This window comes from Gymnodraco acuticeps, unplaced genomic scaffold, assembly GCF_902827175.1.
Source record: "Gymnodraco acuticeps unplaced genomic scaffold, fGymAcu1.1, whole genome shotgun sequence".
Taxonomy (NCBI): domain Eukaryota; kingdom Metazoa; phylum Chordata; class Actinopteri; order Perciformes; family Bathydraconidae; genus Gymnodraco; species Gymnodraco acuticeps.
In genome coordinates this window covers 187174-215129 of record NW_022990743.1, presented here as the reverse complement: position 1 = coordinate 215129, position 27956 = coordinate 187174, and the positions used below count along the sequence as shown (strand labels likewise).

Sequence of the window (27956 nt, the reverse complement as noted above, 5' to 3'; positions counted from 1 at the left end):
TTAATAAATTGTAGTTTAAAATGAATGGAAATCAGTTTAGCTCCGATGCAGTATCCCCTGCTGTGAAAAAGACACAACATATATATTATATTGCTTCGGCTTGATGAAAGTTACAATAAAACACACAAACCTGCTTTCACTGTAGATTGCTGTTATTCCTTTCACAGATACACTCAGATCATAAAACAAGAATAGTAACTCACTGCCGTCATCTTTGTACCACAGTACACAACTGATCAGCTCTACATTGTACAATACACCCATCCTCCTAGCACTGCTTCAGTAACTAATACACCACTTCCCCCCCTCCCACAGAGTGAAAACATTAACAGTACACCCACACACTGGATCCCCTTTTAGTTCACAGTCTTGTCAGGACAGTAGCTATGACCAAACAAGATTGGTGGTGGTTGGTGGTTGAGGGGGGGGGGGGTTGTGGGATCTGGATCCACGCTTCTGCTCAGTACACGTCCAGTTGCATGTAGCGCTTAGAGGACCAGCATTGAGGTTATTTGATAAGAAAAGGGCATCTGTACAGCAGGGGTCCCCTTTTGGTCATGGCTGGGAATGTCATGGGACAGGAAGAGGAGGAGAATGACGAGTCCTGAAATAAGAAAGCTCAGCTTTTTGCCATTATGTCAGAGGTCAGAGAGGAGGAGCAAGGAGAGAAAGATGGAACACAACTGTGATGACGAAAAAAGAAAACAGATGGGTGCAAACCTGCTCCTTTCATGGAAAAAATCTCTATATAAAATAATGAATAAAAGTAGCAACGAAAAAAAACATTAATCTGTAATTTGAAACATAATATGGTAAAAATAAACGACGAGGAATAACATGATTCATTGTTGAGAAGGGGACTACGTCCGATGTGTGCGGGAAGGGGGGTTTAGTCAATCCTCTGAGCTCGATGAGGAGTCGGAGTCCTTCTGTGCTATGATGACATCGTCCAATAGCGCCTCTTGATCGGAGCTGTCGTAGTCGCCTTGGGAAAGGCTGTCGCCGCCCTCCATTTTAACGTCAAAGTCTGGACTGGTGAGGAAGTGGTGGGAGGTCTCCAGGTCCTCCTCGTCCATCATGTAGGCTCCGTCTGACACCAGGGTCTCCTCTTCAACCCCGTCCAGGTTGGGGTCTTCGGTGGTGGGCTCTGGAGTGTGGTGAAGGTGGTGGTGATGGTGATGGTGGCGGCGTCGGCTTTTCTTCGGGAGCTCCGAGTGCTCGCTCAGCAGTCGGTGGAAGAAGGTCTCGGGCAGGAAGCCCTGTGGGAAGAATAGATATTGTCAGAAACACCGCAAAGTCTATAATGAAGAAACAGTTAGGAGGGTGGGATTTCATCAGATACCTCGATATGATAAATGATTATTGATAATGTGGATACACTGGCCAAGTGGTTAAAGATGAAAATGTAATCTCGTAAAAAGCCGTAACGTAGCCTTTTGATGCTCATTTTCAGGTTCATATTTTGTGCCTCTACTGTGACATGTTTCCATGCTTTAATGTTCAAAAAGCTCTTTATTTTTCTCATATGCTTTTCACCCTCTGTCTGAAACCAGAGCCTAGTCTTCTCTGATTGGTCAGCAGACTGGCTTTGTTGTGATAAGTCAACCACTTAGAAATGTCCCGCCCTTAATCACGTACAATGTGTTGCTAGCCAATAGAAGCGCGAGTGTTACATATTGATGTCACTTTGTTACAGAAGTAAACAAAGGACTTTACTCAAAGTATTTTGAAGTGAGACCTGAACACGTGTCATGAGTGACAGCTGCTTTAGTTTGTCTGCATGGAAACATATTGGGTGTGCAACATTATTTTTAACCACATTTTCATCTAGAGCAGGGGAGATTCCCAGTCGATCGCGAGATGTGCCTAAAAATAGAACAACAATATTCTGTTTTATCGTTAATGTCCTATAACATAATCTTCCTGTGCCAGAATAATGCACTTGAACGCATCAAATCTTTGTGATTGGTGTGACCCCATGTGTCAGGGCATGGCTGGTGGGCGCTAGTTAGCTGACGTTGTCCGTGTCAACAGGAGTGACAGACCGCACAAGACCGCAATTATGGCAGAAGCAAAAAAGCCCAAAATATATCATTTTCACTCCGAGTGGGAGAATGATTATTTTTGTATCTATTCCAATTCAAAGTCCATCTGTCTCATCGGCAATGCGAGCGTGGCTTTATCGAAGAAGGGTCATTTAGGAGCGGCATTTCAAAACAGTGCACAAACCAGAGTTCCCGTTAGCCGGTAATTACCGGACTATGACCGGTAAAATATGCTGAAGACCGGCACATCTAAATCTCTCCGGTCAAAGTGTCCGTCCAAATAATTTCCGTTTAGCACAATACCGCATCAGTTGCGCAACTTGCGCCACATATGTGACAGACAAAAGAGTATGTGGCAGACAAGAAGAGTCAATTCTAATGTCTAACACGTAATGTGGAGAAAGAGATGTCCTGTATGGGTTGATTGTGCGTTGATCTGTTGGTAATGCCTCGGGGTTCCGGTGGGCATGTAAACAAATGCATAATGCTGCGCTATACTTTGCTGCCTCACCCAGTTGCATAGCGACGCTTATTGTTTAGGTGTCTTTTAATAAGCAGGTAGTCATATCATTAGCTAGAACTAGCTAGATCTGATCGATATGGACATAAACGCGAGTAAAGTCTAATCTGACGGGAAAGAGAGATCAGCTGCTGCTGACGAGTCGACACGCAGCTCTGCATAATCACATGCAGCGGTGAGCGGACAAAACACACACTTCAGGTTAGAATATCACACGTAGCTATTTTAATGACCTCTCAAACTACCGTAACTAGTTATAGATATGTTTAGTTTTACTGTCGGTTTACTGTTCCGCCTGCTGCATGACGGGCTGTCAGGAGAGGGAGAGAGCGCTCCGTTTATTATTCCCGTGTTATTGTAAATTACTGTTCACTTTTGAATAATGTAGTTAATCTACTATAATTAGTTTGTTTAATATCGAATCATCAATTTGTTTTAAAGCTCAATAAATAACAAAGAAGACCTTTGACCGGCACTTTTCAAATGTTGTCCGGAAGATTTAAACTTTAACGGACATGTTGACCGGCGAAAAAATATTCTAACGGGAACTCTGGCACAAACGCTACGAGGCGAGTCGATTCGCTGACGGCCGTCACCGCTCTTCATTTTTTATGTTTTTAAAAGGCATCATTGAAGTTGCACCGACAGAGGTCCGCCGTTTCCCCGCAGCGAGGCTCCCCCCCAGTTGACAGTTCGCTAGCACCCCAGCACCCCCTCTCTATTTGGACTGGTAGATCTCGGCAGACAGCCAACTTTAAAAGTAGCTCTTGGTTCAAAAAAGGTTGGGCACCCCTGATCTAGAGGTTCAAACACTGCGGAGAAAAACCTTGTAATAACATCTTTAGTACGTACAGAGCTCCGAACAGTCTCAGACCAGTCGGCTGCTACAGCGTTGTCAGGGTTTTCCTGCAGGTATTCCTTCAGGTCTTGCAGCATCGGACAGAAAGCAGCTCCAACCTACAGAGGAAAAAACATGTTCGTCTGTTAGCAAGAGATAACAAACAGCTAACAAATCAGGGGTATACCACTCACTGTGTGCCTCACCTTCTTTCCTGTCCGCATGTTAATGACTTTGACCTTCTCACTGCCTGTCAGGGCTTTGTCTGCCCTCCTCCTCCTCTTCCTCTTGCTCCTGTTCTCAAGAAGCTGAGGAAACAAGACACATTATGAAATAGCTGAACAATATTTTAGACATTTGTATCCCAATCCGCCTGAGACCAAGGGCCTCATATTTATTTAACACTTGAACAACTCGTGAAAATACGGAGGCCTCTTGTAATCGTTACATAATCCCCTGAACGACATGAATTGAGCTCACTGCCATCATTTTGCAAAGTTGTAACAAACAAAAGAAACAAAAGCCTAAGACACAAAGTGGCAACAAATAGAAAGTTATTATATCAGGAGAAAAGCTTGGCTGTCTAAATCTCGCCTCTGTTGGACAGGTTCTTTCTTTCAGCTCATTATTTCTCTGTATATCTTACTAACGAAGCAAGATGGACACGGAGAGAAATGTTTGCTAACAAACTACAGTACAGTTATCAAGTATTATTGTACAGAATCCAAAGTGAGTACCAACTTCATCTCTTGATGCAAAACCAAGGCTCCCCTGTCTCCTTGCCACAGTTTGGAAGCTGAATGAGGAACCGTCAACAAGGCTTGGGTTTTTTCGTTGCATTTATAAAACACGTTTTCATTTCATACGCTCGGCCCACTCACCAAGTCTGATCTAATCTAGTTGCAGCTGTGCAATTGGTCGAAACATTGATCCTGCAAACGATATGAAGATGAATTGACAATCCTGTACTGATGATGGCATTTGATGAGTAGCCATAGAAACTAACATGGCTTTAGGCAAAAGCCAAAATGGACAGAGACGGAGTATAAAATCGTTAATCGCAACTATATGTATGACAGCTCATCATCAGCTAAAATGCATGCCCTAATTATACCTCCAACATGTCTCCCTCCACCTCATAATCTGGGTTCTCCTTCAACCAGGTGGGGGGGTCCCTGCGCCGAGGAGTTTTCTCCAGAGGATCATTGAGTCCATCTGGGTCTGATAACTAAAAGAGAGACAGCCAAAACAAAGTGATCAAACTAAAATCCAGAGCAGTTTCTGTTTTCCCATCCGACTCTTCCTGGACTACAGAGGAGCTCATGCCGATCTGACACACTTACGTCTTGGTCCTTGCGCTTCTTGCGGGCACTGCCCTCTCCCCCTGATCCGTTGGGCATCATGGCGTGCTTCGAGAAGGTCAGCTTCAGCCCCTCCTCCTGACAGGGGACACACAGAGACCTCTAAATTAGCCATAGAGCCCATATCACCCTTCACCCTGTAGCAGGGCTGCATGATTACAGCTCAAATGTTAAAGTGCCCTATATGCCTCATTTTCAGTCTCATGAATGTATTTGTGTCTCTTCTGTGACATGTTTACATGCTTTAATGTTGAAAAAGGTAGTTGTTTTTTGCTCGTACTGCCTGTGCTGCAACACCTGTTTTCGCCCTCTGTCTGAAACCAGAACCCAGTGTGCTCTGATTGGCTAGCTGGTCAGCACTGTTGTGATTAATCAACCAATAAGAAATGTCCTGCCCCATAGCTCATATCTCGTCTATCAATGTGTTGGAGCAGAAGCAAATGAAAGCAATGTTATGTAGCCATGTCAGTATCTTAAGGAAGTAAACAAAGAAGTCTAATTGAGATGTTTCAGGCAGGGGAGTGTGTGAGAGAAAGTCCCTCTTGAGGGAACTGTGGGATTTTATGTTTTGCATACCATTTACATGCACTAAAACCCTACAGAAAGGGAAAACCTCCATAACCATAATAGGGCCTCTTTAAGACCTGTCAGATTCACACTGGTGACAGATTGTGGTTGTGTTGTTGTTTTCTCACCTTAAGGAGCTTGACGGTGAACTCCCCATCTTCACCCTCCTCCCCGGGGGCCCCTGGTGTGCCGCCGGGTTTACGGTTCAACCTCGTGAACGCCATCTCGTCTCCCCCCAGCTCTGAGCTCGGGGCGAGCTGAGCCTCAGGCAGGTAGCGCCGCCCCGTGGGCCACTGACCGCTCAGCGTCAGCGTACACAAACTGTCCAGGCGGTTGATCAACACGCGGTCCTGAGGCAAAGAAAGAGCAACAATAAAATCATACATTAGGTTAGATGTGTGTGGGGGACCCAAGTTCCCATCAGCAAAAACACGTGTGTTTGCTATCCTGGCTCCAAGATGGTGGAATGAGCTCCCCATTGAAAGTCGCCCAGGACAGCAGATAGCTTACACATCTTCCGGCGCAGACTGAAAACTCATCTCTTTCGACTTCACTTCGAGCGATAGAACTATTAACAAAGCACTTATATACTAATAAAGGACTGGCTTATCTAAAGCCAGTTGAGTAGCACTTGAAATGTTTTAGCTCTATGAAACCCGATGTACTTATATGATTCTGTTTTCTTCAAGGTTGTATCTTGTTGGTCGAATGCACTTATTGTAAGTCGCTTTGGATAAAAGCGTCAGCTAAATGCAATGTGCTTTACTAATCCTGAAATAGTTTAAATAAATGCAATGGTTTATCCTTCAAGAGAAATGCTTTGAGATTTGAATGAAGTTAAACATACAATAATAAATTGTACATGAACTACCTTGGGCCAATCCACTCTGAGAGGATCGGGGGGAAGAAGGCCGTCCTGAGATGTGCTCATAGAGAGTAAACTGTTGTCTCCATCCACGTCACACATCTTCATGCGTGCTAAGAAGGGAAAAGGGGAAACTGTTACATTTGGTTTATTCTTGAAGCATTTATCATTTTTCTGTGAAATACCAACTTACCTCTTTCTTCATCACTCTCTCCACTCTCATCGCTGCTGCCTGATCGCCCAGAAGACGACGAGCCTGAATCCGAGTCAGAATCGGAATCCGAGCCTCCCTCCCCCTTCCTCTCTCCTGATTTCCCGACCCTCCCCTTGCTCCTCTTGATGTTCCAGCCCTGCCCTCGCTCCTTGCCATCATGATGACTTCTGGGCGTGCTCTGCAGGACGGCACTGATTTCTCCTCCAAGCAGCAGGGAGTCCTCGTCAGCCTGCTCCTCTTTCACAACAGGCATGTCCTCCTCCACCTTTGGCAGGATGGTGGGCATGATGGGCATGATGGGCTGAGGCGGAGGTGGAGCAGACTGCTGGGTCAAGACAAACTCATCCCGAGCCTGGTTGAAGGAGAACTGAGGGTCTGGGAAGATGGAGAGCTCGGTGCGGCTGACGCCATGCAGAGACGACCCGAGCATCAGCTGATGGTCGTGTTCGGGAATATTCCACCAGGCGGGCAGCTCGGAGGTGTTCGGAGCCAGAGAAAGACGCTCCGCCAGCAGCGGATGCGTCAGGACTCGCTCACGGAGGCGACGCAGCAGGCTGATGCGGTAAAGGGTACGGGAAGCACGCTCCTCAGTGATGGGGGCCACATTCTGGGGATGCTCGACTACATCTGAGGGGGAGAGAAGACATTCTTACTATAATGGGACTCTGCTTTTAACCTGTTAAGCCCTGAGCCTGTTTTTGACATTCCCAGAACAAATGACCATAACTTCACTTCTAAAAGGGTTAAATTAATAATCCTTTTTCCCAGAGCAATGATAAACCTGTGAGTTTGATGTAGAAGAGTCAGAATCAATATAGATTTTTTTATTTTAAAGTAAATTCAGATTGAACATAGTAAAAAAAAAATGTAAACTATAGTGTCCGTCCAAAAACACCTGATTACTTATAGTGAAAACCACCCTTGAATGATGGGATAGTAGACTAAAAGCTTTAGGAATCCACACTATAACATATAATAAGTACCCTGCATCAAGATTGATGCAAAACAAGTGACATTTGACCTTTTTAGAGAGGTTTAAAAAACACTTCTGGGGTAATTTGGGTGGATTTTCCATATCTCTGGCCCCTGAACCGTTAGAGCCAATAGAATCGAGGGGAAGTCCCTAAATCCACCTACACGTTACCATTGAGGAGTGAGAGTGATGCGCACGCAGCTTGCCCAAACCGAAAGCTATGTTACGCTCTGAAAACTGAAAAATTATTGCCATAAATATGATGATGGATTATCAGTAATCCTTTCAAAGGGACACAGAGACATTGGATTAACCTTCGGCAGCGTTTTCATGCCATTGAACACAAGTTTTGATCAGAAAATAGTAAAGGTAAGATGAATTTGCCGTTTTGGCTCCGTAAAGCTACGTTATGTGTTGTCTGGGTTTGCCTTCGTTGCCCTGAGTTCTGGTCGCACAGTGATGATACTTATACCTCTAGAATCTGTGGAATCTCAGCTTTAATCTGATATCTTGTTTGTGCAGATCCGATAAGTAATAAAGCATTTCTACCGTGAGTTCTGTGCTAAGTGCGTTAGCATTTTTTTGCTCAGGGCTAATTCAGAGGCTTGACATTACCCTTTTGTTTCGTTTAGCTAAAGATGGTTCGTAACGTCAGTTAGCTGAGTTTCTTCCCGTTAAGTGGGTATGACACATTAATAGGTTGTTAAATATTAAGAAGCCCTAAGACACAGTTTCGTGAAAAAAAAGCCCGCAGCCCCCGAGGTTAACAATAATTTAAAGTTTTGTTTAAAAAGCATTTTTAGTGGTAGTTACCTTCGCGGCCTGTGCGCAGGTGGCAAACTCTCCGGCACATAGCGACAAAAGAGTGGAAATATCGACTGAGGCTCTCGTCTGTTTTCTTGTCCAGACGAGCAAAGGTACGGAAGCGGTTCCAGTCAAACTCAGGCTCTCCTGCCTCAGGAAGTCCTGGCTCCTTTTTAAACTTTTGCACTGCGAAAGTGGAAACCACGCGGTAGAAGTCGCATTCTTCCCTACGCGTCCACCTGGGGGAAACACAGACAGTGGAGCTAAGTGAAGGATGAGAAAGAAAATAATGTATTTTTGAATTGGCAGGTCCCTACAGATTGTATATCTAATGAGACTATCGTAGCATAAAGAATTCATTTGATTCTAGCAATTGTCCATTTAAAACAAAACCGCGTACAGGCACATTTCTTACATCTGTTACCCTCAAGGATAAAAACACTGCAACACTGAAGATATAACTTCTGTTACCATGAGTGTCACATAAAAACCATAATGCAGCCCCAGCGTACCTCTGCTGGCGCTCCTGCCGTGCGATCTCCTTCAGCTTGCTGGCCTGTTCGCAGCGCCTGCGCCTGCGGTCGCCCTTCGCCTCCGCTTCGATCTTCAGCTGCACCTGCCTGTAGCTGCGTTGGTACGCCGTGATCAGCCGCCGCATGCGCGCCGTCAGCGAAGAGCTGGAGGGCCAGTCGCACGCACCGCTCTGGCTGGAAAAGCTCTCCGTGATCACCGGACCCACCTTGTCTTCCACAGTAATCTCATCGTCCACGTTCATGGAGTCAGTCTGCAGCACGAGATGAGAAGAGACTCATTCAATTGTTTATCACTGTTGCTTAGTTACAAAATATTCTTTGGGAATCGACCAGTGCAGACAAGTTTTAATACGAAGTATCAGATTCATACCTCGTCAAACAGATCTTTGGCGTGTCTTGACGCAGGCTTGAACTCCGGGTCCTCTGAGTATTTATCAAAGTCAGCACTGCACAACACAAACAATCAGAAATGGTTATTATTAATACATTTTATAAAAAAGAAGGTAAGAAGTGTTTAGTAAAAGGGACACCAAATGTAAAGGTATCGTGCAGTTAACAACAAGAATTTGACATTTTGAAATGTGGTTATAATAGGGTCTCTAGAACGGACATAAATGAGATATCCACTTCTACTGGTAATACTGCTATAAATGTATAAACAAATACATTTGTATTCAGCATTACTCACTCATCTCCCAGCTCGGCGTCTCCAGTGTGCTGCTCAGCATCGATGGCCTTGTCGTCGGGCCGACCGGCTCTCTCCAGGAAGCTGAGGCAGGGATCAGCACGCATAGTGGTGTACATCTCGTAACCTGGCAACAGAGACAAGTGTGTTAAATGAGAAAATGCTCAACGCCTTGTGAAATGACAAGTCTCAGAAGGGTGGCAAATGCAGCAGCTTGACAAATGTTACATAACAACGGTGAACATGATCACCACGGAGAGAGAAACTGTTTTGTATTATATCCACAACCTATTCTCATAAATATATTAAGCTTCAATAATCCCCTTTCACACCTACGACAAGTGATGTATGTCCATATCAGTACTTATTCCAGCTCCCATTGGCAGTGATGAAAAAGGTGAATTGTTGCCATTTGACGTGTGTTGAAGTAAATTCAAAACCATTCGTTATTAACAACGCAACACTTAAAAATAAATATGGTTTTCTCAAGACCCCAGACTCCACTTAATCATTTGGTAATGTTACCTTGCTAAACATTATAAAAAACACACTTGATTCAAACTCCACAGAAAGTAAAAGAAAACTCATTAAAGCCATCTTGTTTAGTCTTTCCACTGTTTCAACATCCATAACTCTGTTTTGAGAGCTTAAAAGAAATACTGAATAATAATTATATATAAAATATAAATTAGTAAGTGTTAGGGATTAATTCTGTCTTTACTTTAGATATTTAACCTTTCTGCCTGTTGACATTTACGACAAACCCTAAGTCTGTTATCTCCCGTAAGGAATGTGATAATGGAGTCGTATGTTGATACTACCAGGTTTTATGGCCTGACCTGGCGGGCACAGGGGGGGTTTTACGACAGTGAGAACGCTGGCTTTCTAAGCTCCACAGATGTGTCTGTGACACACCTGTGTCTCCAGGTGTTTACGCCCATCCCCAATATGTGGATTACTCGCTGTAAACTAGTTAAAAGGTCTACCAAGATGCGAGGCTGATCAGAATTGACATGGCAACCCACCCGTGCAGTCAGAACCTTTGACTGTGTGACTTGTGATTAGTGTTAATTTCGTCAGCTATATTTTAATTTAGTTTTAGTCCTGTGTTAAATTTCCTTTTTAGTTTTAGTCATATTTAGTCACCTTCATCCTGTTTTTATTTAGTCAAGTTTTAGTCGACTAAAAGTCTGAGCATTTTAGTCTTATTTTAGTCAAAGAAAACTAATTATTTTAGTCTACTTTTTGTCAATGAAAACTGTTGAGTCTTTTTTAGTCATCAGATTATATAGAACATTTCAGTCAAACTAGTCTAGCCAAAACCAATCATTTGTCATTTTAGTCAAACTTATTTCACAATAAGATTATATCTTGTCCTTATTTGATGAAAAACACAGGTTGAATGATTAAAAGAATGCAGCTTTGCAGAGAGGATCTGCTCAGGTTTGTGGTGTTTTCACCAGCTGTGTTATGGCCACATTGCTTCCCTTCTGATAAAACAATGCATTCGCTTTTTTTCTCCGCCTCATTGTAGCGAAAATGGGCCCAAATATCACATCGTTTCTTTCTCCCAAGCAGTGGTGGCTTTAGACTTTTTCGTTGTCAGTCATTTTGACGGACAGGATCGTAACATTTCCGTCATAATCCATTATTATCCGTCGAGTGCACAATTTATCTCTCACTCGCGCTGACGGCGGGGGGAGGGGGTCTTCGGTTAACGCGAGTGCGACCACTGCTCCCAAGCCCTGTTGTTGCCATTTTATTTTCTGTTAAATAAGGTTAGTTAGACCATGAGTTAGACCCGAGTCTTCCTGACAGTTCACATTGTGCCGCTGCCCGGTGTAACTCAAATGTACCACCGTGCGCAGCACGGACACACAGCTGCTGCCCTGCCGCAGCACCGGAAATGGAACTGCTGGGAGAAAAACTGACTATCAGAGATGTAACGTTATCTTTGATAATATTTCGTCTCCTCATTTTTTGTCAACGAAAGTAAAGAGAGATTTTGGAATAGTTTTTATTTAGTAAACTACATTTTCGTCTCGTCACTTTTCGTCAATGATATTGCATGATGATTTCGTTACAGTTATTGTTTACTGCCGTCGGTGCCGTCTCGTCATCGTCTCGTTTTCGTCATGGAAAAAAAGGTCGTTGACGAACATATTTCGTCATAGTTTTAGTCAACGAAATTAACACTACTTGTGATGTGAATTTCTCCGGCCGATGCTTGTATTAAAGATCCGTGTTTGACATCAAAGCTCCAACTCTCCTCGTGTCTCTCTAAGTCCTGACTCTCCATTGCTGCAGAAGTTTCCCTTACAGTAAGTACTAGGGCATACTTCCACTGGCAATGGGGAAGGAGTTTATCACCTATTTTTTGCGGGTTTTCCCGTGTTTTAATTAACCCACGTGCTTATTTCAGTTATAACATGGTTATAGAGAAAAATCCTACCATGTTTGAACACGCCAACAAGCAGTGAGCGGTCTGCCTCAGTGTCCCACCATCCTGCAGGGAACTCCTGCTGCTCCATCTCAGGCATCCAGATGTCAACATCCCTGGACAAAATTGAATGAAATTAACAACTGCATGGCATACTGTGTTCCGTAATGGAGCCTGTGTGTTCTGCATTTAGCTTAATGTACAAAGGGCAGATTCAGTACCTGATGTCAGCCCCTTTCAGGACGGCGTCTGAATGTTCTCCAATCACCTCCTGTTTCAGATAGTAGAGCATCCGCACCCTCAGCAGCACCCTGAGGTAGGAGAGGAGAGGTTTCAGTGTTTGGACATGCAGGCTAAACGACACAGTGAGTTACAGCTCATTGGGCTTCACTCACTTGTTGCACTGGTGCTTGAGGTGCTTGCGGTAGCTGTCGTCCAGTAGCAGGGTGTCAGGGTTGAACTTGCGGATCCACTCCACCTTCTGAATATCAAACGTGCTCTGGGCCTTTACCCTCTTACCCTTCCTGCCTCTTGGAACAGGGATAGACAGGCCTAGAAGAAAACAAAACGTTTATTTTAAAACATTCAACATATAAGGTACAAGCTTTGGCTACACGAAAATAGGTTGTGGTTTTAGTAGGAGTTTGTACTTTTTCCTTCTCCAAAAAAAGTCATTCATCCCCTTTTTGACAAAGTTGACAGATATTTTAAACATTGTGTGTGTACCAGAGTGGTTGAGAAGTGTTTGGGGTTCGCGCCCGTTCTCCGGTGGTGTGATGAGCTCCCAGATGAAACTCTTGATGTTCTCATCTCCCCGATAGTGGAGCAGACAGAACACCAGGATGACACGGCAGATCGTCTCCACGTCGCGTTCACTCAGACGCCGCTTACATCTGGCGTGAGACAAGATGTCCTTCCAGCGACCCCAACTGGAGGAGAAGAAGAAAACAGGAAGCAGAGTAAGGAAAAGGGACGAGACCGGAGAGAATACATTCGGAAATTGAGCAGCAAAGTGTACGTACCCATAGACGAGCAGGTGCTTCTCCACCCGGAAACAGTCGGTGCGTCCGTAGCCAGTTCCACTGTGGCGGTCGGAGCGCCGGGAGGCCCGCGACTGTCTGGAGTTGGCAGGCGGATACTCATCGTCGCTGTCATCGGACAGGTCTCCACCTTCACCTCGTAAACTGGAGAACTGGCGGGTCTGCTTGCGGACTCTTGGAGTGTCGATCACGAGGGTGTTCTATTGGGAGTGAAGTAACATTGGTTACATCGCGATGAATAAGCATTTCATATAAAAGCTAGTGTTCCAGTAGCCTGTAATTACAAGCACAAGATCCGAGTACTTCTACTTTTACTCAAGTACAAGATCTGAGTACTTCTACTTTTACTCAAGTACAAGATCTGAGTACTTCTACTTTTACTCAAGTACAAGATCTGAGTACTTCTACTTTTACTCAAGTACAAGATCTGGGTACTTCGACTAGTACTAAAGTACCATATCTGAGTACTTCTACTTTTAATCTAGTACAAGATCTATACTTATACCACCTCTGTTTATAGCCTATGAAAAAAAGTATTAGAAAACGAAGGCTAAAGCTAACGTTAGCGGATATAATAGCAATGTATGCTAGTTAGCTAGCTCAACGATTCCTTAAAAATAATATTGCGACAGAAAAACGTTTCAGTGCACATCACGCTCTGCCGCTCCGACAGGGAGCTCTGCTCTGAACACCTGGACTGCCGGTTCTAACAGCTGTTCACCAGCGGTCCAGTCTGTGCCACAGTGACTCCGGACCGCACAGTTACTATTAACGAATGCACCGTAGGTAATGTAGCTGCTGAAGCTAGACCCTCATCGCGGAGCAGCAGAGTTCAGCCGACAGACAGGAAGACACGAGCACACTTCTTACAGGCCCCCCCCCATACCCCAAAAATATTTTTATTGCAGATCTAAATGAATCACACAAACGAGCTATTTTGGATTCAAAACGGCGAATTTCGCCGAAAGGTGACAAGTTTGCATCCCTGAGGAGGATTCTTTCTGCAGAACAGATTTAAAAACAGCACTTCATCTTAAGTCGGCAGCAGCACGTCTTAATTCAAACAGCCAGACAGGCCTACATTTGTTTACAAAAAGTATTTATTTTGCTATTGTTGTGAAAGTATGTAGACCTAAAACTGAGGGAAATCCTTTGTTAAGAGCTATGACGTAGGCTTATGTAAAAAAAATTCTGGCGTAATGCACAAGTCCATGGACTTTATCTTCAGATATTCTTGATGACATCATTCTTTACATAGCCATCCTTTCAATTGTTTTAAGCTCAATAATAAACACAGATAATATTTGATCAGAATTTCTCCCATTTGTCTGGGACATTAGAGGACATATGATGCTCTTTTTCAGGTTTCATATTAGGGACACAAAACATAATAGGGGCCCTTTAAAACCTTCCCAGACACTAGTTAAATCTACAGTATTTCACATGTTGTGGCGATCGTAAGACACCATGCTCGTACCTTTCTGGTCATGGTGTCCATGTCTATGTCGGCTCTCTTGGCCCACTTCTGCCAGAACTCAGGGTCGTCAAGAGCGATGTCGTTCCGGTTCTCAGAGGCCACGAAGCTGGCCTTGGAGAACGTGGAGCCCTTGCCCTCGTTCTCGATGGTGATGGTGGTGGCTCTTCGCTGCAGGATCTGGTCTATGTCCTCCTCGCAGAAGCGATTGCCTTCATCGTTCTCGTCCATGATGGCGGCGTAGGCTCCTTTCCTCAGCAAGTCCTCGATCTCCTTCTTAGAGAACTGCTGCACCGGCTAAAGGCGACGCAGAGAGACATTTACACAAGTGGATTTAGAATTCTATTTCCGAAATAAACTAAGCGTACTGCAACAGCGACTGACCCAAAAATGACTTAGCATCTAGAAATATGACAGATTTTCTTTTTCTCACCCCGTTGTTGTTGCCTTCTTTGTTCCCACTCATGCTCTGCAGGACGGCACGGTCCAGCCCGAGCTTCAGACTGGCTTTATCCAGCATTTCCCTCTCATAGGAGTTCCGAGTGATCAGACGGTACACCTTCACCGCCTTGGACTGGCCAATGCGATGACACCGAGCTTGAGCCTGAAATAAAAAATTAAAAGAGGGGTCAAAAGAGCATCATGTGCAGCTGCTGTTCAACGTTTTTAAGCATTAAATGGGAAAATATACACTTAAAGAACCGAGGGAGTAAACGTAAAGACTGTTTGTTGTTGTAGCCCTATTGAACTATCTTTAGGACAGACAGCAGATATATATATATATATCGTACCTGCAGGTCATTTTGAGGGTTCCAGTCAGAGTCGAATATCACACAGGTGTCAGCCGCAGTGAGGTTGATACCCAGGCCTCCAGCCCTGGTACACAGCAGGAAGACGAATCGGTCCGAGTCGGGCTTGCTGAAGCGGTCGATGGCAGCTTGTCGTAAGTTCCCACGCACTCTGCCATCGATTCGCTCGTAAAGGTATCTGTTAAAGAAATAACATTCCTTACATTAGCACATCTCATAACTCCTCACAATACTTTCATGTTATGACAATCTTTACGCTTTTAGAGCCACCTTGGCCTTCTTACCTCTTGTTGATGAGGTAGTCCTCCAGAATGTCCAAGCAGCGCACCATCTGGGAGAAGATGAGCACCTTGTGGCCGCCGGCCTTGAGGCGAGGCAGCAGCTTGTCCAGTAGCACCAGCTTGCCGGCCGAGCGAATCAGAGCCTGCAAATGGAAGTCGGAGGCCATGGGGTCGTACACCTGCCGCAACTCCGTGACGATCTTCTCCTCCGCGCCTGGACAAGAAAAAAGACAGAGGCACAGTTATATTATGTTATCGAACTATGCAAATGCAGTTCAGACTGCTTAGTGTGTGAGAAAATTGTTTTTATTTAATATAAGACCATTGTCTAAAGTGCCACCAAATAAATAATATAACAATTATTCTAAAATGCTTTTATGAAAAAGTGCAACATTTAGATAGTAGTAAGCACAATATTTGGTAAAGTCACAATATGTTCATATTTCTGATGCAAAATCAGTCAGAAATTGCACTTAATTACACATTTTCCCAAATAATTCAGCCCTTATAAATGCAAACTTAAATTACATACTTTTTAAATAAAAATATTACTACTCCAAAATGCCCTTCAAATGATTTGGAAAGCAAGCCAATTATTATATGAAACAGTTAATTTTGAGACTGAATAAAACAAACAACATGCAGACAACGAGATGCGTAATATGAAGAGTTAATAAGTTCATATTGTGATGACATACCATTGATGAGGTAGGGGTGGTTGCAGCACTTGCGTAGCTCCATCATAGTGTTGAGCAGGTTGGGGACGTTGCTGTTACTGGTCACACCTAAACTGAGGAAAGTGAAGTTCCTCTCCAGGATGGCCCGGTAATACTTCTTCTGGACATCCGTCAACTCAACCTGAGATCAAATACAGTGAAATCATTTAACTGTTGCCTTATTTGTGTCCTTCAGTTTACATCGCATATTCATTATTTACACCTACCTCAATGATGGTTTCCTGTTTGGGCGCCAAATTCTTCTCGACATCCTCTTTGAGTCTTCTTAACATCATGGGTTTCAAGATGGCCTGCAGCTTCTGAACCTATGGGTCAAAGTAAATCATTTTCTTAGTGACAATGTCATGGACGAGTGTGTTACAATTGAGTGTTTCATTGCCAAAGTGAGTGTATATTCCACACCTGTTCTTCTGTTTTGAGGTCCCCAAAGTCTCTGAGGAATTCAGTCTCAGAGGAAAACTGAGCCGGCTCCAGGAAGTGAAGCAGGCTGAAGAGTTCCTCCACCGTGTTCTGGAGAGGAGTGCCGGTCAACAACACCTTGTGTTCCTGGGAGAAACAACAGAAAGCACATTTAGGAGATAGAGAGGGAAAGGGTAGGGCAAAAATATCAATCAGGCAGACAGGTAAGTGAATACCAAATACAAAGGAAGTATTTCAGGGAACAAAGACCTTTCTTAATGTAATCAACTAAAATTTTCTGTGCAAATTTGACCATAAGTTTTGTTTCAAAATGACTCACCAGATCCAACATCTTCAAGCTGTCCAACAGCTTGCAGTTGCGGTTCTTGAGTCGGTGAGCCTCATCGATGATCACGCAGCGCCAGGAGATCTCCCTCAGCTCCGGGCAGTCGGACAGGATCATCTCAAACGTTGTGATGAGGGCGTCAAACTTGTACGCACCAGGGATCAAGTGATCCTGCAGAGAGAAGGGCCATCTTTTATTCAACATGTGTAAGAGACAAAATGCAAACTAGGGTGGAAATAGAAATCTCTCTTTGCAGAGCTTTGACATTTATAAATGTTTGTAATATATTATTTTTGGATCTTTTTTGTTGTGGTCTGAAAGCGTAGGATTGATAAAAATATTTTAGGTTATTTCAGACAAGAACGTTTCTTTGATAATTACACAAAATGTGTCGTTTTGTTTGTTTATGTGGATATATTGTGTAAATGTAGATTTGACTGATTGAGTGTGAACCGCAGGAAGAATAGCCAGTGCCCATATTTGTGCTAATGGGGAATTTTTAACAAGTTAATCGACAATCTAATAATAGTTAGATAAATAAAATAAAGTAATAACTCCACCTTGTCATCCTTGAAGTACATCTCATACTGCTGGATCATCTGTCGGCTGGCCAGGCTGCCGTGGTACACGATGGCGTTCATGTCGGTCCATGTGACAAACTCCCTCTCCCAGTTGGTGATGGTGGAGAGTGGAGCGATGATCAGGAAAGGGCCGGTGACGCCGGCATCGTACTCCTCCGACAGCAGCGCGATGGACTGGATGGTCTTCCCCAGACCCATCTCGTCTGCCAGGATACAGTTCTGCCTGAGAGACAAGACACAGGGAGTCATTAGTCATTAGTGACGTGTTGGGAGAAGCAATTGACAAGCACTATCGCAAACCTGGTTATAGATGACAATGCATTTTTGTTGTGTTATGTTATTGATAATGTGCAGCAAGCCAGTCATTATAGCAAAAGAAAATATAACTTCCTTTTTTTTTTTATATCTGGTTGAACAAAGTTGTCTGGCTCTTAACTGTCAAAGTCTGTTCATACATTCTTTTCCCTTTAACTAGTCTGCCAGAGCCCATACTATGCCCCATTTAGTGTTTAATTCCTGTCTGTCTGTCGTCTTCTTCTCTGACTCTAATGTCTTTCATTCTCTAGCACTGCTTTCTTAATTTTTCTTTGCTTTACTGGGGACAATTTAGCCATCACGAATCCAACAGTTGCTGCTCTAAATAACTTAAAATATGAATATTCAAAAAGTATTGAATGGAGGAAAAACAAAAAAAAATGTTGGCCACAACTTAAAGTGACGGGACTTCTTTCTGCGTATTGATATGACTGCACATAGTCCCTTGATCAGCACGTCCTAAGCAACGGTCTGCTATCCTTAGCAGCGGTCTTCTATCGGAAAAAGAGGAGACCACTGAATCTCCAAATTGACCAGTTATAATCAAGTATTCAACTAAGCTGTGTTATAACCTCTTATAAAACGGAGAAGTCAAATCAAGCAATCTGATTGGTTCTTAGCTGTGATATAATGAGCGTATATCACGGGTAGATTTGTAGTTACTTTTCACAACAAGTCAGTATCCCTCCACATCTGAGAAAAGCTACAACCGTTACAACTTCGGGCCGAACCACGCTCCTTAACTGTGATTTAATGGCCATATACCACGGCCTGTCGTGAGCTATTGCTTAATTATACAATACTTTTCTATAGTTGCTACTACTGTAATTACAGCACCTTACCTGGTAATCCAATCCGAGTGTGGCATCAAAATGCAACATCTTACAGGTGACTATTGAGTGTAGTGCTTATCTCCTCTGTGTGATAATTACCTGTTGTACCAGTTGAAGAGCAGCCAGTTGACTCCTTCTAGCTGGTACTCTCTGAGTATGTTGGAATTTTTGTACTCTCTGGTTTCCTCCAACTTTTTCCATGCACTGGCAGAGGGCCGTGCCTGAGGAGAGGAATGAAAAAAATGAATCAAAGAGTCTATGGGAATGATACACCAATTGCTCTTGTAGGCATGTTTACAGAATTGAAGCGTATGCAAGTCACTTTGGATAGAAGCGTCAGCCAAATGACATGTAATGTGAAGTACCAAACACTTTCGCTATCTTCCCCCTGAATTCATTTCATTTCAAACCTTTATTTAACCAGATTGGTCCCATTGAGATCATAGATCTCTTTTTCAAGGGAGACCTGCACTGAATGCTCACCGTTCTTTTCAGGCGGGGTTGTCGGTTTAGAATTTTGCTGAATTCTTCGACCTTGCCCTCATCCACGTCCTCCTTCAGCTCCCAAGTGGCGTCTTCATAAGGCAGAGAGCACCACTTCACCAAGTAGTAGATAACAGGCTAGAGGGAAAAGCAAGAATTGATCAACCATGATCAAATATCATACTTTATAAAAGAAGGGTCATGCTTCTTAAGGGTTCAGTTCAGTAGCGCGATTTCTCACCTCGCCATTGTCTTTGTCCACACTGTGGGAGACGTCCAGGATCCTGTCCACCTCCGTATAGTCTGGGTTGAAAGCCTCCTCCTCCTGAACAGAACCACAGGGTCAGTACAAAGTTCAAGCTGTAGAACTACATGCTAAAAATAAGAGCTTCCAGGATCTGCCCCCGTCTCACCTCCTGGAAGAGGTGTCTCATCTGTGCCTGCTTGGCCTTGAACCTCTTGATCTTCTGATGGATCCTCTTATCTTTCTCCAGCTGACCCAAACTGGCCCACTCACAGTGCATGTATGAACTGAGAACAAGAGTCAGGATTTATTCATTTAGCTGTCTGCTCATGAAATAAACCAAAGTTACGGATTGAGATATTGAAACTTACTAGTTCTTGTATTTTACAAAGAATTCCTCAACGTTGGTGTACTGGCCCACACAAACCTGGAAAACAAGGAACGATGATGGGTTTTTATGATTCTTAAAAATGGGATTCAATAATGGTATTGAATTAAATGAAATAACACAATGCACATACTTCCTTCTTGGTTAGCCTCAAAGACAGAACTTTGTCTACAATAGCAGCATCTTCTTCACTTGGGTTTTCCTGTAAAAAAAATGTATACCATTTAAAAAAAAGGGGGCTTTATGAGAGTCTGGGGGACAAACTACCGGGAGGGAATTTGGGTATTTAAGCCTTTGCAGACCATTTACATGCACACAAAGCTATATCACAAACTACAGGGGGAAAGCATAATATAGCCCCTTTAAAAAGGCGTCAATTTTCTTACTATTTTAACATATATCATGAATAAAGCAAAAACCCCACCCAATGACAATCCTTTCACTTTGACGCTCACCACAAAGAACTGCATGCTGGGCTGTCCGTCGGCGTCCAGCTCCAGCTCCTGTTTGAGCTGCGCGGCTGACCCGCCGCTGATGGAGGCCACAGCTGCTGCGGTCGTAGTAACATCTACATCCTCCTGCTCGTCCTCATCGTCCGTTATCTTGATGTCCAGGTCCTCTGTGTACTTCTTCCTTTTCACCACGCGATTGGAACGCCTCTGCTGGCCGGAAGACAAACGTGTAGTGAGCGCGATTGTAAAAGGTCAAGCAGATGAAGAGATGGGCACACCCCACTTTTCACATCAGAACAGATGTGATGAAACGTTCAGCGTCTGTGCCTAACTGTACATTTTACAGCAAATTCCTTCTCTGCAACAAACGCCTACAGCTGATCTGGAGTGTGCATCCATCTGTCCTCTCTCAATCTGTCACTGTTCCACACACTAACATGTGGATTTGTGTAGTTTAATTGACTGAGACAGTAGTACAGTTTTGACATTTTCAAAAAAAGGACATCTGACACCTTAGCACCAACTTAGCAATAAGGAGAATTGATAAAAACGAGAATACATCTGATAAACATTTGATCTAATAGTCTTTTTCCAGCACATAGAACCCTTTTGTGAACCTGGAAATGTTGAGTGGCACCTGTTCTGTTAGTAATGTATACTATGGGTCCCCAGCATTTAGAAACTGTGGCATGCTAATGTATTTTGGGCATTTGCACAATTGGCATACATTTGCGTTAATTAGCATTATAACCTATATGGACAACAGTTAAATGGCTTTGCTGACTTGGACAATATTGGAGTGATTTAAGGAGTTATTGAGGATGCTGACACCAATTCTGACATTTAAACGATCAAAAATGGCAGTTGGAACCAGAAAGTGGTCATATTTGGCCTCCCAGAGGGACGACTAGGGATGCTCCGATCGCCAATTTCGGCCGATACCGATCCGATCGAGTGGGCGGGGCCTAAATGGAAGATTTTTTGAAACCTGCCATAATTCCCAAACCTTTTTTTCATGAAAAACGTAGGAAAACCTCTCCTAGGTTGGAAAATAAAAAATAATTAAGAGAAAAATATTAAACAAAATCCCTCTTGAGGGCATGAAGAGACAAAAACGTGTCAAAAATTCCACCTAGCTCCCAATAGACTCCCATGTAAACAATTTCCAGATCTTTCTTCAGAGCAGAGAGAAGTAAACTTTAAACAAACTGCTCCCATCTCCACATTTTACACACAAAACCAAAAAAAAACCTTTATCAGTTCATTTGGGTTTCCTGATGCTCACGGTCTGGTCATTTTTTGATAGGAGCCATAGTTTTTGAACAGGTGGCAAAATTGTCAGATATAATCCTCAATGCATTCTTAATGGGACGCAGTGCTGCAGCTGGTAACCATGGTGTTGCTGGGCAGATTGAAAGCTTTGATCTCTGGGCTCACACAGGTGTTATGATTGGGTGTTATGATTAGGGGCTCAGCACAGAAACAAACACACTGGACTTTAACAGACTGTCTCAGCCTATTCTTTTCTGTCTGATAAAGACCTCATACAGACTTCAACAGGTTCCACATATTTTATACATTATTGGTGACGTATGGTTTTAGTCGAAAAGTTTGCAGTCAAAATCTTCTTCTGCTTTCCCAAGCCTTTTTACTTTCTTTTCTCATCTTAATACAAATTCATTCACTACTACTTACATCTGATATTTAACTCCTTCAGCCTATTTTCAGCTGCAGAAACCATTCAACTATTACATTATTCAGCTATTTCAGGACATTGAGGCTATACATGTTGTTTTTTCTTTTAAATATTAAGCTTCGTCACTGTTTTTCCTACTCTTCCAGTTTAACATATCACTTTCAAGTTTTCAACAAAGTCATTGCAATGCATTTGAGCTGTAACAATTTGATTCAAATCATTTCACTTTTCTGCATTTCTCCGCTAAGTTCAGCAACACACTTACTAAAAGCAGCTACCAATCAGCTAATAACATATTCAGCATTTTCAGCCACAAATGTTCACAGTTTACAGAATTCACACGCATTTTCAGCAGGAAATGCATTTTCTAGTTAAGGCAAGTTGTGCTAATTGTCAGAAGATTATGCAAATTAGCATCCAGCCGATTATAAATGCTTGGGACCAGTAGTAAACATTTCTAACATTACATATAATAATTATAATAATAAGATCTAGACTAAAACTAAAATGGTTGCAAAATGAACACTGGTTCCAGCTAGAACAGTTGACAATATCATCCCTAATCTCCCTTTTTGCCATGTGGCCGTGTATGAGTTTGTACCGTAATGAGGTCATCATCCAGCGTAGTAGGTGAGGCAGGACTCAACTCCCCATCAGAGTGGTCTGAGGACCCAGTCCTCTTCCTTTTCTTTGCTCCCACTAGAGTAATAGTGCTGCGGGAAGGGAAAGGTGGCAGGGAAGAGCAAAGACACAATTAAGTAGCGAAAAGTAACTAACAGTGTCTTCCTTTCCAAACACATATAACTTGCATCCATGTTATTCTCTCCCTCACAAACATATCACTTACTTTGTCTTAGTCTTGCTTTTGCTCTTGTTCCCAGACCCAGGTATCACTGTGCCTCCAGACGCTCCTGTTGCTCCTCCTGGCGTCTTCGCTTTGCCCTTTTTGTCCCCTCCTGAGCTTTTGGGCGTTGCTCCTCCAGCTACAGGACTTTTCTTCTTGCTACCTCCTCCGCCACTCTTTTTCTTTGCAGTAGACACCACGGTGACGGTGCCCCCCAACTCTGGGGAGGTCTGCGTGGCCGGGAGCTCGTCCTGGTTCAGGACTCTGGGCAGGTTCTTCTCGCCGCGCGCCTTCGCCCGGGCTATAGCTTCAGCCACGATGCGGTTTGCTTTCTCCTGCTTGCACAGGATCTCCACTCGCCGCACAGAGGTCGGCTCTCCAGGAGCCTTTGTGATGCGGATGGCCTGGGACGGCGTGGTGGTCGTGTTGGAGGGGCCCGCTGCCGACGTGTTGATGACCTTCACCACGGAGACGGTGCCGCCGAGCGAGGTTGTCCCGCTTGTCTGTGTGAAAGAGAATATTTTAGAGGGCAGAACTTTTCTCATGACTTTTTGGGTTTAGGTTAAAATGGCAGCACGATTTGGAAAGAACAGTTAATGCCATTATGTTGACTGTTATTGGGACTGCGTTAAGATTTGCGATATTTAGGGTACGGATCACATTTGAAATGAATTATTCACCTCATCATTAAAAATATAAATGATCATGGTGTGATTTCCTAAGAGGTTTTAAAATGTAGATTCATTGTGCAGCCCTATTTGTAAACATGTTAAATTCCTTGTTATTGTGTGGTTTCTGTTCAGACGTCAGGTCTCTCTCGCAAAAGAGATCTTAATCTGAATGAGACTTCTTGATGAAATAAAATAAAATGAACCACTATATACGCCACAAATAAATCCTTAAGCCCCCCCCTCTTTATAATAGTGTATACGTTTGTGAAATACAGAGAGGTCTATGCCCATGTTAAGGTCTACCTGTGGCTGCAGAAGCATTTTGAGCGGCACTGCAACTCTCTGTCCTCCTTGGCTCTGAGTGATCTGCAGCACCTGTGGGCCGCCGGGAGTTCCCGTTCCTGAGACCAGCTGGTACTGTGGGAGAGAAAGAAGAGAGGTGTCAAGACACAGACCCATTTGAAAAACTTTTTTTTTTAAAAAGCCTATGTCAAGTTAGATGTCACAAGTAGATAGATACATCTATCATAAGATACAGATACAGTAAATATCCAGAACATTTGGCAAGATTGTAAAAAACATATTTGGGAAATCTGCCTGTATGTCTGCTTATAAATAGTGGTTTCAATTTCATCTTTCTAGAAGCAGTATTAGTTGAGGGTGTCTTGAGGCTGGACAGGTATTAAGTAGTGCCTATTCCAACAGGTTTTCTTGACTTCTATACTTGGTGCTAAGATGGGCTACACATAGCATCAATTTGACACTACGGTTAGAAAGAGCCACATTCTGACATGTTTTACCTAAACATGTCAGACTTAGAAATCTGTTAAAACTTCCTAACGTTTTTTCTTTATCTCCAATTTTTTCAAAGAGGGGAACACACCCGTGGTCCATTTACAGGTGTGTTCCCCTCTTTCTCCACGTCTCTCCAAAAAAGGCACTAGGCCAAAAACATATCTTCAAATTATATATATATATATATATATATATATATATATATATATATATATATATATATATATATATATATATATTCTCTGGCTGGATAGAAGACTTTCAACACCCCCTTTAAAAATTGCATCAATGGAAAATAACTTGCAGCTTGCATGAAGACAGCTCTTCACACGGTTGTAAAAGACAGCATCAGAGCTCTGAGTATTATGATATCACCGCATTCAAAACTTCTGTTTTTGTTTCTCTTTGTTTTTGTTGTTGTTATTTATTCTCCGTCAAAGCGTCTTTGAGTTTCTAGAAAAGCGCTATACAAGTCTCATGTATTATTATTATCAACAAGAGAACAAAAAACAACAACATTTGATTACACAAGCAGGTACTTCCAAATTCTCTCACACTTCTTCCTCACCTTAATTCCCCCTTGCTGGTTGGGCTGCTGCTGCACCTGCAGCTGAATGGTGAGGACTTTGGGCTGGCCTCCAGCCTGGCCTGCAGCCCGGGCCTGGGTCAGGGCTGCTAGCTGGCTTCCCTGAAGCACCAGTTTGCCCCCGGGGAGCTGCCCCAGCACCAGTCTAGTCCCCCCCTGCTGCACCTGTGTGATCTGCTGCTGGCCTTGACCCGCAGCCATTCCCTGGGATGGCTGCTGGAGAACCAGTGTGATCCTCTTCTGTTCGCCACCCTAGAAACAGATACACGGGATGAGAATCAGGGGAAAAAACTGGCCTACAAATCCAAGAGTCGCCTGATGTGGTCAGCATGAGAAGGAGAGGTGGTGCTTACCTGCATTTGGGCCTGCATGGCTGGCTGCAGCTGCACCTGGCCTTGGGAGTTTACTTGGACTGTCTGGCCCTGCGTCTGCTGGGGCATGGTGGTCAGCACCATCTGTTTCACTGGCCCGTTAGGAGACTGCAGCAGCCTCTGCACCCCCGCAGTGCCCACCTTGACTTGAGCCTGTCCCTGGCCCGCCTGATTCAAAACTGTCCCGCCCTGCAGTATGTTCATGCCAGGTTTAAATTGAGTGCCGGATAACACACGGATGACCTTTCCAGTGGTCTGCCCTGTGGCTCCTGAAACAGTCTGCAGCACCTGGGCTTGACCCTGTGGCCCTTTGAGAATGACAATTTTACCGCCGGCCTGCTGTGTGATGGCAGCTAACTGCTGCGGAGTGAGCTGGTGAGTTATCTGCGTGAGCTGCTGCGTGTTGGCAGTGGTGGTGATGACCGGGGAGCTGGAAACAGTCAGAGGTGAGCGCAGCAGGACCGTGCTACTGGTGGCCACGCTGGTGCTGCTGACAATGGGTATGGTGGTCTGGGTCTGAGGTACAGTTTCTACCACGGCAGGAGCAGGGACTACAGTGGGAGCTGCAGATATGGAAATAGTCTGAGCAGTCGCCACCGGCACCGGCTGCTGTGTGAGGACTTGAACGGGGACGGGGTCCAGGTTGGAAGGAGCTGCTACAGAAAGGCAGAGGCCCGTGTTGTCCATGAGATCAGCCTCGGTTGATGGGTCCACTTGGCCCAAAGCCAGCTTAAGAGCCTCCTCTACGGGGTCCGAGGAGCCCTGAGTGAATGAACCGTCCGGCAGGGCATCAAGGTTAAACAGAGGGGTGTCCTCAAAGAGGTCCATGATGGGGTCTGCCATGTTGCCCTCTCCACACAGGGAGATGGGTAGAGCGGGAAAAGACTCCGAAGAAGGAAGATCTATAGTCGCAGTCCAGTTCTTCTCAACTTTTAGGTAAAAAGCTGGGAAAAGAGGAGAAACGCTTGTTAATGCAGCACCAATAAATAACGTTGACATTTGTTATAGGAATTATGATCATACAACTCAAACCTGCATAGAACAATATACGTTTGGTGGGACTCATTCAATAGATACTTAGTACATACGTGTTCAAGTAAACAAAGATAACAAGCAGAAGACGGAGACATTGAAAATTAGGCCTTAATTGACAAAATACTATCCTTTCTGATTCTTGTGTCATTTTCAGCTTCAGGTTCTTTTTTTGTTGATAATCAACAGCAATCATTTAAGTTTTGAATGCACAGAACGAATGTTTGTACAATAAATAAGACAACTTTTATATGAACAGACTTGCAAGTTTACTGTATATGAAATGCCTCAAACATACCACTTTTGTATCCAACAATTCGGAAGTAAAACTTATTTTGGATGACATAACTCCTAAAAAACAAATGCCTCACTCAAATGTTTTTGAAAATAACACCAAACTCATGATCAACTTGTTCAGAAAACGCTATCAATGGGATATAAGAGGCTTACTAAAACATGTTCAGGCAGTTTTAATGTTAATATAGAAGGCTACACAATGTAGGGGATATTCTGTGAATGAAAAATGTAAATAGTTGGAAGTGAGGTGAGAAGAGGAGGGTACTGATGCTAGAGCGGCAGGATGCTTTCCTCTGGTCGGATTGCAGCCTTTCTCACAAACCCGTCGGTTAGCATTAGCTTGTACCACGACCAAGATGTGGCTATTACAAAAGCGTGCGTGGCACTGAAACGTTTCCAGGGTTATAAACATGATATATTGTATGTTTGGTTCCATCTCCTTGCTTCTCTGTCATTTACTACCAACCATTCAGTCTACCGGACTCCTTCAATCTCATCAACAAACCGGACCAAACCAAAGCAACGTGCCACAATAACCATTGCCCGTCAACGTTCAGACACGGGTTAGGCCGCAATACTGTTTCGGTTGGTCTGCGTCTATTTTTCGGCACAAATACATGACAATAACCATTATATCCACTGCCCCAACTCTCACAGTAATAATTTCGGGGTGCTAAATTTACCTTTGCATCGACACACATGGCTTTCTCCGTCTCACAACACTGTACGATTACAGGAAACGGCCAGGGAAGAGCAGGAACTAACATTCTTGCCAGAGAAAGCGTAGAATGCGTGCCCCTCGTACGGTTCCAGGCGCTGATTGGTCTGTGTTCTCCCGAGCCGGCAGCATACGGCTATTTTATTGGAGGCAGGGGCCATCCGTCATCAGCGCGGCCACTTTTGGGCGGGATGAGAGCCATAGTTAGGTTGAGACAACAATAAATGCGGCCTAGCTGGGATCATTGGCTAAGTGATCTTCTTCAATGTTGGTGTTTTACTGCTGTGAGAAAGCGTTAACCATTTAGAGCTGACTGAAGAGTAATACACGGTGTTTTAATCACATTAAATGGTTACTGAACTGTACAACACAGTAGGCCTGTTTCTGAATGACACTGTTGTTTTTTTTCTAATGGTTTTATGACATTTGCTTCAGCTCAGGAATTATCCTAATGGCGGGATATAACCTTAGTACTTTATGAAAAAATATACTTCCAGACTTTGTGGGCACCTTGGCGGATTTTTTTCTTTATAATAAAAGGTTGAGGTATCAATAATAGCTGTCTGCTAGGTACCAATGGGATGATTGGTGAGCCTCCATCATTGATTCAGGTCTGTATGATCATGGTTTTGGCGCCCTCAAGTGTACAGGCTGAAACATGATTTCAGGCTCTTTTAAAGAATGGTCGTCAGATTATCCTAGGAGGCACATGGGAAGAC

The 27956-nt window shown here is 43.8% G+C and overlaps 1 protein-coding gene across 3 annotated transcripts; it reads right to left on the bottom strand.

The window, feature by feature from the left end:
• Nucleotides 1-134: 134 nt before the first annotated feature.
• On the bottom strand, nucleotides 135-27338 carry chd8 (chromodomain helicase DNA binding protein 8). Of its 3 annotated transcripts, none has more exons than XM_034232049.1 (39): nucleotides 27203-27338; nucleotides 25173-26134; nucleotides 24802-25071; nucleotides 23742-23855; nucleotides 22771-23270; nucleotides 22525-22636; nucleotides 20231-20434; nucleotides 19909-19977; nucleotides 19759-19814; nucleotides 19557-19674; nucleotides 19385-19468; nucleotides 19144-19281; nucleotides 18760-18881; nucleotides 17492-17735; nucleotides 16926-17102; nucleotides 16589-16732; nucleotides 16393-16491; nucleotides 16148-16307; nucleotides 15453-15663; nucleotides 15151-15346; nucleotides 14793-14963; nucleotides 14363-14656; nucleotides 12868-13085; nucleotides 12572-12774; nucleotides 12241-12397; nucleotides 12067-12156; nucleotides 11858-11961; nucleotides 9409-9532; nucleotides 9091-9166; nucleotides 8700-8971; nucleotides 8197-8450; nucleotides 6390-7037; nucleotides 6203-6309; nucleotides 5460-5681; nucleotides 4747-4842; nucleotides 4518-4631; nucleotides 3610-3711; nucleotides 3418-3522; nucleotides 135-1259 (listed from the first exon to the last, which is right to left on the bottom strand). In XM_034232049.1, the coding sequence occupies exons 2-39, from the start codon at nucleotides 26031-26033 to the stop codon at nucleotides 894-896; spliced, it is 7602 nt and encodes a 2533-aa protein (XP_034087940.1). In that variant the 5' UTR covers nucleotides 26034-26134; nucleotides 27203-27338; the 3' UTR covers nucleotides 135-893. The 3 variants fall into 3 exon arrangements, with proteins under 3 accessions (XP_034087940.1, XP_034087942.1, XP_034087941.1); XM_034232050.1 differs by having other exon boundaries at nucleotides 894-1259; nucleotides 8197-8426; XM_034232051.1 differs by lacking the exon at nucleotides 4518-4631.
• Between the last annotated feature and the right edge of the window lie 618 nt (nucleotides 27339-27956).

Excerpts from the sequence above, each read along its gene's own strand:
- chd8 (XM_034232049.1), bottom strand. The coding sequence starts at position 26,033 with ATGGCAGACCCCATCATGGACCTCTTTGAGGACACCCCTCTGTTTAAC. Across the intron at positions 16,308-16,392 it reads AACAGGAAACCATCATTGAG|GTTGAGTTGACGGATGTCCA; the intron begins GTAGGTGTAAAT and ends ATTTGATCTCAG. Across the intron at positions 7,038-8,196 it reads CCTGCGCACAGGCCGCGAAG|ATGTAGTCGAGCATCCCCAG; the intron begins GTAACTACCACT and ends TCTCCCCCTCAG.